This window comes from Cimex lectularius, unplaced genomic scaffold (genome assembly GCF_000648675.2).
Source record: "Cimex lectularius strain Harlan isolate CLEC.00 unplaced genomic scaffold, Clec_2.1 scaffold146, whole genome shotgun sequence".
Classification (NCBI taxonomy): domain Eukaryota; kingdom Metazoa; phylum Arthropoda; class Insecta; order Hemiptera; family Cimicidae; genus Cimex; species Cimex lectularius.
The window spans coordinates 50,398-62,513 of record NW_019392741.1 but is presented as its reverse complement, the minus strand read 5'-3'; the positions used below and the strand labels follow the sequence as shown (position 1 = coordinate 62,513).

At 35.5% G+C, this 12,116-nt stretch overlaps 1 protein-coding gene across 1 annotated transcript in view; it reads right to left on the bottom strand.

Moving 5' to 3' along the window:
- Window positions 1–12,116, bottom strand: part of LOC106669909 — a 153,882-nt gene that overhangs the window by 107,408 nt on the left and 34,358 nt on the right. The window contains 1 exon segment of the mRNA XM_024227096.1: window positions 9,159–9,211. Within this exon segment, the coding sequence (XP_024082864.1) occupies window positions 9,159–9,211 (53 nt within the window).

Here is a 12,116-nt window from a genome sequence, read left to right as displayed (position 1 = left end):
ATTTTATAATATATTTTATACTCTAAGTAGTTAGCACAATATTTGTTATATTTTATGACCAAACTGAATAGGTCTGCATACTATCTTTCTTATTTCCCTCGAGATTGACTGTGACAAGCCTTTTTAAAATATTCCGACAAAATAAACTAATTGTTGGAATTTGGATTTGGTGATTATTCGGAAATCGTGAGATGCGGTCTGGTGTGATGTAGGTTTTAGAAAAACATTTTCTTTATCGTGCTAACGTTTCGATCTTTATTGAGATCATCTTCAGGGCCTGGGATTTACAAACATTGTTTAAATTTAACAAATGTAGGATGTGGAAAAAAGTGAATTTATTCAATGCAAAAAAATAATTTTTATATTCAATCAAAGTATTTCTACGCAGAAAACAAACACTTTGATTGAGTAGAAATACTTTGAATGAATATAAAAAATATTTTTTTGCATTGTATAAACTCACTTTTTTCCACATCCTACATTTGTTAAATTTAAACAATGTTTGTAAATCCCAGGCCCTGAAGATGATCTCAATAAAGATCGAAACGTTGGCACGATAAAGAAAATGTTTTTCTGAAACCTACATCATACCAGACCGCATCTCACGATTTCCGAATAATCATAAACTCAAATCTGCTCATAGATGTCGAAAATTGAGCCTACCGTTGCTCCATTCCAGCTTTTGGGTAATTTTCAATAAATTACTGGCAGGCCTCGAGAATCACCCATCCCGGGACCTCAGACCTCGGTCTTATCCGCCCAGCCTCCGGGTGCTGTCATCGGCTAGGTCTATTCAGCACCCAACGCATTCCTAGATCCAAATCCATTCACACGCGTACCTGCTCTTAAATACATTCTTACTTACATACCATTCGCTCAGTTAGGGTAGTGAAGTACTCGATGTTCCTCCTTCACCCTTTACAACATTTTGTCGTCTCTTAAACATAATGTTTTACTAGGATGTAAATTTTGTACTTTTGAGGCATGCCAATGGCCATGTGGTCGTTAATTTGGTATAAATAATGATTTATATGAAATGAAGTTTATTTAAAAAAAGGCTTTGTGCTTGTTGATCTTTGTGATTCTTGAAACAGATGGATAGATGAAAAATCGTTAAGTTTGATTGAATCTTCAGATTTTTTTGTCGTTTTTTCAAACCGATCAACGTATAGCTTTCTATAGTTACCTCCCATCAAGTTCAAAAAGAGAACAAAAAATATATATTCCAGATTTCTTCATACGACATGAGATTAGATATAGAAAATTGGATTTTTTGTAACCTTAAATCCTCAAATAATGTGACACGTGACTTCATTGGAACGTTTTCGCCGTCCATCGTTAAAATATTTACTGTATGCCATCTCTGGAACCAGTTTAAGCAAATTAGCTAAGAGATTACAAAACGCCACCGAACGCGTGGACCGGCTTTGATTTCAGGAAGATGAGAGGGCGTTAAATTAAAGAAGATCAAATATGGAAAAGAGGACGCTTCGCAACATCCTTGGGCTGACATTTTAAACATTGGAGCCGGTGGATTAAATGTCACGTCGGACTTTCTTTTATAGTTGAAATTTTGCTAATAACACTCAAGAAACAATTGTTTCCCCCCGGCGTGAAACGTGGTTTTGCAAGGTCTCGCCTCTTATAATCCAGGCAGACTGTATTAGTGCCGTTGCGATACGAACTAAGGTGAAAAAAAAAGTTACACAATTATAAAAATCGCACCAATTGAAATTACGCCCAACCTTACACAACAATAATCACAGCCGGTGCAGAAAGTCATTTTGAGCCCTGAAATATCAGGCAGACGGAAAGAAATTTAATCTGAATGCAATAAATAATTTTGCCTTTTGGTGTGTCGTGACAGACGTTGATGGTCGCCAATGACCGAACATCAAATAACTGTGATACTTGAATGGCATGAAATGTACACGGTCATTTGGTCATTATGGACCATCATCATTTAAGACACGTTTAGGTTGTAACAGTTATTTCTGATCCTAATGTTCGTCATGGTAAATTAGAACGATGATGTGAAGCATTACGATCCTGAATAATAAAATTAAATATATTTCTATCAAAAATCAGGCCTAGCATCAACCAGGTCTATCATTATAATTCTTATTATATCTAACAAGAAGAGAATGAAACAAAAACTATGTAGAAGAAGTGAAAGCGGATCTGTTGACGGATAATTGTGTTGCCTTTTACATTGTAAATAATTTTAGTCAGCGACCGCAATTCAAGGGACAAGGACTCCCTCGTTGGTTGAATGTCCCATTGCAAATCTATTTAACCGGCTGGAGGCAGGTGGGCATACCTGCATGATCCCCGCATTTCCTTTTTGCCTCCATTTATTACCATACCGCATATTGTTGCTCGTTAATGGCCAACACATCACATGTCTTCTCAGTTGTGTTTACAAAAAAAGAAAAAGAAAAAAAACTTATCCTATAGACAGATATATTGTTTCAATTGTGCAACCGGTTTTCTGTTGACAGTATTTTTAATAGTTGAGATATATATAGATAGATAGAGATAGATATAGAGAGGGAGAGAGATAGAAAGAGAGAGAAAGAGAAAGAGAAAGAGAGAGAGTGAGTGAGCGTGCAAACCCTAGTTCGAATATGTTCCTGTACGATATGTCAATGCCAAATGAACGAGAGTCATTGCGTGTAGGTTTATGTGTGTGAAAAGAGATAGATTAATAAACAGATAGACGAGAGCGATAGAGAAAGATAGATATATAAATAGATAGATAGGTAGGGAGCGAGAGAGAGGGAGTGATAGGAAAAAATGATATTTTTATATACATACACCGTTTTATTGGAATAAAGAAAGTGAGGGAGGTTAATGGCAGTTAATTAAATAGAAAAAAAGAATGAGAAAGAGAGAGGGAGAACAAGAGAGAGGGAGAACAAGAGAGAGAGAGAGAGAGTGAGAGAGAGAGAGAGAGAGAGAAAGAGAGAGTGAGGGGGGTAAAAATAGTAAGGGTATAAAAATTCTAGACACTAAATAGTAATTAAAAAAGACAAACCAAAAAAGAGTTAAATTTAAGCCAGTGAATTATTAATCATAGCAATCATAGCTTCATTTTTAACACTATTCTGAAAATCGATAGGGACAGAGAGAGAGAGAGGGAAAAAACGAAAGTAATAAAGAAAAAAGAAAGACAGAGAAAAAAGAGAAATAGATAGATAGAAAGATAGACAGATAAATAGATTAGATAGACGAATAGATTAGATAGATAGGTAGATAGATAGATAGATAAATAGAGAACAAGAGAGAGAGAGTGAGAGAGAGAGAGAGAGATTTTTTAGAGGCAGATGGATAGAGATAAATAGATGAATAGATAAATAGAATGGGAAACAGAGACTAAAATGATAAAGGGAATCAAAAATGTGAGAGTGATGTGCGCGAGTGACGCGTGTGGGTGTGTGAGCAAGAGCGAGAAAGAGAAAAGAGAGAGAGAGAGAGAGAAGAGAGAGAGAAAGTGAGGGAGAGAGAGGGAGAGAGGGAGAGAGAGTGAGAGAGAGAGAGGGAGAGACAGAGCATGTTTGTGTATGTGGGTGTTTGTGAAAACCCTGAATATTTGATCAAATACATTTAATAAAAAAGTGCAGTTAGAGGGATGAGGTAATGGTAGTAAGGGAAAATGGAGAACATCTTCAACAATGCCAATGCAATTTGAGCAATAGGCATTGCGTGTATATGCGTTTTTGGGAGAGAGAGAGAGAGAGAGAGAGAGAGAGAGAGAGAGAGAGAGAGAGAGAGAGAGAGAGAGAGAGAGATGGATGGAGATAAATAGATGAATAGATAAATAGAATGGGAAACAGAGACTAAAATGATAAAGGGAATCAAAAATGTGAGAGTGATGTGCGCGAGTGAGCGCGTGTGGGTGTGTGAGCAAGAGCGAGAGAGAGAAGAGAGAGAGAGAGAAGAGAGAGGAGAGAGTGAGGGAGAGAGAATAGAGAGAGAAAGTGAGGGAGAGAGAGGGAGAGACAGAGCATATTTGTGTATGTGGGTGTTTGTGTAAACCCTCCATATATGATCGCGTTTTTGGGAGAGAGAGAGAGAGAGAGAGAGAGAGAGAGAGAGAGAGAGAGAGAGAGAGAGAGAGAGAGTGCGAGTGGTTGGGAGTGATCATGAATACAGAAACACGAGATAAAAGAGAATGTCCCTGATTACAAAACGGAATCACAGAGAAGGGAAAGAGAAAACAGAGCAAGAGAATCAAAGTATATTTTATGAATCACTAGTTACTTTTCGCGTTGTGTCGACTTCTTTTCGGGATCATTTATTTTTATCCAGTCAATTAATATTTCGCCTTAACATTGTGAGTGGCATTTTTAAGTTTTACTATTTATATTGGCATATTTAGTTTTTGTCTCGAAATGATATGGTTACTCTATTAAATTGGCCAAAATGCGAATAATGGCAAAAGTCCGGGGACCTGGTGAAAGTGACCAGGTGAGTTCGGAACCCAGGTCCGCCTTTTTAAATCAGAGCCAATTAAGCAGGCACAGTTTTTTTTCAATATTATTATTAGATTCTGTGAAAGGTTTGAGCGACGGAGCACCATTTATTTAATGGAATAATGTGTTAACATGGAGCCCAGTGGACACCGATCCCTGTCATGTTTTCATTACATTGTCATTTTTTAATTAAAACTAGGTATTTTAGTTTTAGAGGGGAGGGATGTAAAAAAATGTGTAAAAGTATGAATTCTTATCAGTGTGGATGGTTTGTTAGACTGTTGCCTTCACATCGAGTGAAAGGTGAAATAAGAGCATGGAAGATCAAAGGGATTTGGTTTTAGAAAACATATTCATCGCAAGGTCACTCATTGTAATAGACCTACATACTGCATAACCTTTATGTTTTTTTATGTGCAAATAATATTACAAGTGAATAACACTCATCCGTGTCGGTACCATCAGGCGGTATACGGTGGAAAACCCGCCGGAGATTATATGCCATCAAGTTAACAAGTGGGTTATTATATAAGCGTGAATTAATGTATTTAAGTAAAAGCAGGCATGCCTTATAAAGCGGCTTAAAAATTGCTCGGGGGAGTCGAAAAAAGTAAAACAAGGACGAACGGTTAACGGGGCCCGGTTTATTTTTAATATCGTATCCTTGGAAAGTACTAAACAAGATTGAAAAGATCAACTATCGTTCTTTTATCATTTTAATTGAAATTGTGTTTAAGCTTTTTATTTAAGATGATAAAATCGGTTTGAAAACGTCCCCAGAGGGAGGATTCGTACCAGCCGGAACGGAAAGGACACGGTTCGCGAGGATCGACTGCAACAGCGGGCGTAAAGGAACGCAACGGCGTGTTAAATCGAATTAGGGAAACATCACCCTTCATTTAATTACCCGTTAATTTGCAACCACTCCTCGGCAAAGTCGTCGTAGTCGAAATAGAACGAAAAACGGCTATTAGCGATTCGACTGGGTGGAAGGAGACGGAGAAATAAAGTATTACAAGGCTGAAATCCAGCCACGCCTTGCATATCGAGGATAATCAGGAAAAGATCATATCGGACCTTGACTCGGAGTCGAACGGACCTTTTCAAAATCGCTACCACGAGACTAATTATTATAATTAAGGTCACTTTCTTAATCATTAAACATATTCGTCTACTTGGAATAATTTCGATACTTGACTGTGTGAAACTGCAGAGGACCTTCGTTCGATTTTGCTACTAAGCCAAGAAATCTTGTACATTTTTTATAGAAAATACAAAAAGGAATAAAAATTTACTGAGCAAATATAAACAGTTTTTAATCTGGACTTCCACCCGAAGTCAATTGTTGAACCAATGGCCTACCCTGTTATGCTTCTGGGTCGCTAGTATCCTCCTTAAATCAGATGATCAGGAAATCGTCGTTTCCCAAACAACGGGGTTAGGCATCAGGGGTTTTCAGTTAGGTCATTACAGCCCTTAACGCATGCACTAAGTCCAAAACTAACATCTATAATACTCTCCCCCAAATAAAAACATTTCACTCATTCTGGTCAGACGGTGGTATTCTCCATATGCCTACTCACACAATATTAATGATCTAAACGAAATTATCATCGATAGGGTACTTTTATATATTGCCCCATCGATCCTGAACACACACACTACTGGAGGGGTGTTGGTGACGCTACATTTCATCATCAGCCCCTCACCACTCACTCTAATAAATACAAGCACTCAAACAAAACGCTAAACTATTACGAGCAGGACATTAATTTTTCTTCTCAACCTTCTATCCATAGAAATTTAAAAATATAATAAAAACTGATAACTAACAAAAGTAAAAACACTTAGCCACAAAACAATGTATATATATATATATATATAAATAAAACCTACGTCCTTCAAAAAGCTGAACTAGCTACTGAACAGTTTGTAAAGACCTTTGAATTTAATTTTTTTTAAATTGAACTTGAATTTTAATAAAATTGAAATAAAATGAGAACAGACTATGTTTAAGGTTTATTAATATTTTTTTGTTAAATGAATCATTGTGCAAATAAGATAAGAATAAAAATAAATTTTTCAAAATTTCCATCTGTTAAATGTTCTAACATATTCAGGAAAGTTATTCATACGTTTTTAAATATTTTATTATGTTTTATATAAATGAAAAGTCAAAGTTATTTAGCATATCGGTTTAAAATCGTCTTATTGACAATCGCGTATTGAAATTGAACTTGACCTTTTAGCTTGTACCTTTAACTTTTCTGATCTTTCCTTTCTCAATCATTCTTGTTTATTATTTTATGATTCTTTTGTGAACACTTCCATTATAATTAATACCCTGAACGATTTTACGAAATAACACATTTGCACAACAGACTTTAGACTGAACTAGAGTCGAGTGTGCTTTGAGTTCGATAATAGCCCACTCGCGTCGCATAAGCTTTTAGACTTTAACATATTTAACACAGCTCATTTCGCTTGAATACCCCTATTATCAATATTTTTCATTATCTAATGAAATATTATTTTTCAATTGAATTATCTAACTTAAATTTAAAACTTGAGTGTTTATATGAGTTTTACTGAATTTTCAACATTATTTAACATATTTCAAATGTTACAAGCTATTAAAACAACTCGTCGTTGATTTTTATCTGCTTTTTTTGTTTAAACATCCTATTTTTAACACATTTGATTTCTCTGATAAACACGTCAAACTTGTTAGAGTACTAGCGTACTTTAAATCATCAATGGTTAGTCTGGTCCGCACATTTTCGCTGTTCATTTTTTCCCAAATGATGCAAAACCATATTTATTATAATTTTTTTTAATTTTATTTTTTTTAAACGACAGATCTATGCAAATTTCAACCTTATCTTCCCGGGTTGCACAATATGTTAAAATGTCGACTAATTATTTCTTAACATGTTATTTATTTTATTTTTTAACTTTTAACAAACAATTTCGGATATCTTTATTAAAAAATTCCTGAATTACTTTGTCAGGTGTATTGCTTTTAGGTCAAATTTGTCGCTTCTTCAACGGTCCAATCTGAACACCAAATTATTTATTGTATGGTCTTTTCATATTACGGTAGGTTTCATAAAGGAGCGGAACAATATACAAGATATCACCTTCCAGGTCTTAGAAATACCAGTTATGATCGTAACCAGCAGCTATTTTACACATTCGACTGTACAAACAAGAAGTCACTTTTTGACAGATCTATTTGGAAAATTGTTCAAGTTTTTATTTGAGGCAGTGACCTATGTCGTTTATTTTTTCGAACCTTGTTGCTAGGTCTGCTTGAAGACATGCCACAATAGAAAAATTCACGCTGGGAAAACCAATAGAAGAGGTTTTTTCTTTATTGCCTTCATTTCCTGAAAGAGAAATGATTTTTTAAAGCGTAAAATCTCACGGAATAGGACCGGAATAAGGGCTGGAAAGCCGTGGTTCATTTTGAAATGATGACTAAGTTTTTTTAAAATAAGCTCAAGAAGTGTATTAAATGACATCAGTTTTGTTTTTTGAGAAATAACGCTACTATATTTTTTTTAAATAAGGCAAAACATTTACTTAACATGAACATCAACTTTTTTGGGCGTTTGATTTAGTTTAGAAAGTAAACAGAAGCAATATTAATTTTTGTAGGTTCTCGACTCGATTCATTTTGTAAATATTCGGATGTTAGACGTTCTAACCTACAAAACCAACCTTGCAGGAAACCTTTCCAGTTGAGTCTTGAATTTATGCTATTCTAACTCTGTATATTTGATTTATGTATCCAGATTATATTTCATTACTCATTATTCTTTTTATCTAAGGTTTTTGGTTGAGTTGAAAAATTAGTGTCACGAGCGGGATTCGAACCCACGACCTTCGGCTCAATTCGCCGCTACTCGAACCAGTTGAGCTATCGTGACTTCGATCCTCTCGGACATCAACTTCTCATCTCAACTTACAACCGTTCGAATTTTCCCTCTTTTTGACATATTTTCAATTTTATACTTTCTTTGAGGACCAGGCACCAAAAGTTCCCACTCAGTATTTTCTAATCCTTGGACCTTATTTAGTGTGGTGGTACAACGAGTACTCAGAACCGGTGTCTCACAAGGGAGCATTCTCGCTCCCACCCTTTTATAAAGCGGAGTTTCCTATACATCCCAATACCACATCATCAACACTTAAATTACTGAAATTTGTTATTTTAACCCGAACCCCATTAAAGCATTATTATCCAATAATACTTTGAACTTATCAAAAATTGATGCAAAACGTGGAGGACAAGACTGAATGAGGAAAAATATAAACAGGGTGTATTTTCTCAGAAAGAAATGTAATATTCCAACACAAGATTTAACTGAAGACTTTTACATTTTGAAGTCTTTACAAGTCTACTGCGGCCACTTTAGAAAAAAAGCACAGTTCTTTCTCCACGTATGGGTGGGTAATCTTCCTGGGCAAATAAATTGTTCAGCTATGCCAATTGTAAATTTCCCCTTCTACTAGTTAGATCGTGGTCACGACTCTATTAATTCTGTCTGTCCCTTCTTTTGCCCGCTCACGCTTCGTCTAGGAGGGCTTAAATGGCTTCGCTATCTTATAAAGCACGTATCCGTAAATTTTTACGTCCAGTCTGTATTTTTTTAAATTTGTTTATAAATAAACACATACCTTTTTCATTAGTAATATCCAGACGACTAGCGGCAGTAGTATTTTCATTTTCGCTGAAACAGAAAAAAATAAACATATAATAAACTGATAAATAAAGCATGACATTAATGTAAAAAGATGTTTAGGATGAAAAACTCTCGCGATGAAACTTTGTAGAAAATAGAATTTCTCGTCCCTTTATCTCGTTTCCTACTATTTTAAGGCATACAATTGTTTTAAATAAAAAAATGGCTGAGAAACAAATTTTCATAACAGATTTTTTAATAGTTTAAGTCAAAATGAATTTCATCCTACTATCTTTGTTTTATAGGACAATTTCTTGGATCTTAAAAAACCCCCCAAAAAACCGAGCCTCATTGAGTTTTATATCACTTAATTATTTCACTCTTATCAAAGTAAAAGGTATTTTGGTTATATTTGACTCCTGTTTAAACAAAACCTCATTGAATATTTATCTTTCGAGTCGTATTTGCCTTTTCTGGGACCTACATGGCAAGGAGAGTCCTATTAGCATGACATTGCGCAAAGCGGGTTGCAAAATTGTGGACTCTCCTTTTTGTAGAAATTTACATTTATGCCCCTACTCGCTTTCCGTCCGAATGACGCCAAGGAAGAAAATAAGCACAAGATGCACACAGGTGTTTCCAGTTTTGGGTCAAGGCTCGGAAATACATAAAATATATTGTGTTTTAAATCAATTGATCCGGCAATTTTCGCTTTCTATTTGAGCCAGGCGCCTTTTTCGACATGCAAGTATGAACAGGAAAGTAACAGTTTTTGCCCTAAAAATTAAACAACTTCCTCCGTAAATCCACATTCAACGTTATTTATTTGATTGTTCAAATTAGAATTAGAAACATTATTAGGTTACATTACACTTTCAACAGTCTATAAACGTATATTTGTTCCATAATTCAAAAATGGCTGGCTGAATCATAGCGAGAGTCGACGGACCAAGATTTTTATGAAAACTTCATTAAATAAAAGTGCCAAGAATGTAAATTTTATTTCAATTTTATATCTAAATAACAGAAGTCAATGTTAGGTCAAAGGGTCCGCCTGTTCTCGCTTTATTTCCAAATTCATTGGCTGCCGGTCCATATTGACTTTAACATTATAATAAGCACATATAAAATTCTAACTGTTCTGTAAGCCCTGTAAATGGTAATTACTATTCTCGACTTTCCCTTTCATTGTCTTGAGAGGTTTCCAAAAAGGTGAAAATGTGCTCGATAGATTTCGCAGGGTGATATTTCGAGTGAGTATACGTACCAGGAGGATCAAGATTGAATTTTGACCTTTTTTTTTCACGTGTTATGTGTAATGAATTGTTGGAATTTGGATTTGGGTTTATGTAAACTCAAATGTGTTGTGATTAGTGACCGTTAGTCGATGATTATTCTGAAATCGTGAGACGCGGTCTGGTGTGATGTTGGTTCCAGAAAAACATTTTCTTTATCGTGCCAACGTTTCGATCTTTATTGAGATCATCTTCAGAGCCTGGGATTTAAAAACATTGTTTAAATTTAACAAATGTAGGATGTGGAAAAAAGTGAATTTATACAATCCAAAAAATATTTTTTATATTCAATCTTTTTTTTAATTATCTATCTGGTCCTTTTGCGATTTGTCGAGCTTAAATGCACTACTACAAATAATATTTTAAAGAAAAATATATAAAATCATAAATGAAAAATATTTTTAAAAAATTACTTTTGTTTTAAAACCATTTATTAATACTTAACAGTTTAAAGAGCTAAAACCGAGAGAATTCACTAACGATTTAATCTGTTGAGAACCGGATTAAGTGAAACCTGTTTTCCTTTCTGGCCAAGTACTTCGCTAATTTGTGCTTTGACTCAAAATGGATTAAATCGAATAAGGATTGCATTACTTATTGAAAAATAACATGTTTCAATTCAAACGGACTTTGTTTTAAGTTAGTGACATTTCGCGACAGTGGAAGATCCAGGTTTATCAGGATTTCAAATAATTCACCTAAGCTGGCTAAGCTTACGAGAGCTTACTAAGCATTTAATCTGTAAAGATCAAGTCGGATTAGATAAATCCTGTTTTCCTTCTGGTCAGTACTTAGGTAAACCTGAGTTATTTGATATCACTTGTATGAAGACGAACAGGATTTTCTTAACTACTTTGTCATAAATTGATTTGAATTTTATTTATTTCTAAGAATTACTAATAAACGTAGTTACTATACATCGAGAATGTTCATTTATGTAAGCAGGGCTGAAAGTGGAACAAGCTAGGCCGATCTGGACGAAGGAGAGGGTGAGAGTTTGTTACCACGCCCAAGTTTCACTTTCTCAGACCCGTCACCGCCGTTCGCTTTGGCCGGTAAACCAACAACCACCACTTCGATTTTGAGCGGGAGACTTCACCACTTTTCGCAATCGAGATCGGAAAGAGCCGACGACTCGCACCGCAGTACGCAATCGGAACAATTTCCACCGTGAATTATCCATCGACCGGCGTGCGTCAGAAACCTCCAGGGTAGAAAGTTGACATTGACAGACGGTCTCTCGCCTTTATTGTTTCACCCGCCAGGACGGAATACAGGTAGCCGAGAGTCCCTGCCGTGATGACTGATGATGTTGTGGCAACCCGTCGGGTCTTTGCCGGCGCAAAAAAAATATAATTCGCACTTGCCTCGCTTTGGATGCCTCTCAAGAAGGTCAAAGATATATGGGAATAAAGGCACCCCCCTAAAGGTACATACCTTTCTAAGAAAAAAAATCAAGATATGATTGGAAAATTGACCAGGATCAGTAGCCCGTGCGGTTTTTTTTAAACTTTTTTAAACTGTGAGGAAGGGTGTAGGTAAAAAAAGGGCGACAAAGGCTCAATTACCAAGGTTTTTGAAAATCAAGACATTTAACCTTTTTTCTTTAAATGCTGCTTTTCATTAGTTGATCACGCAATAACTTGGGACTTCGTTGC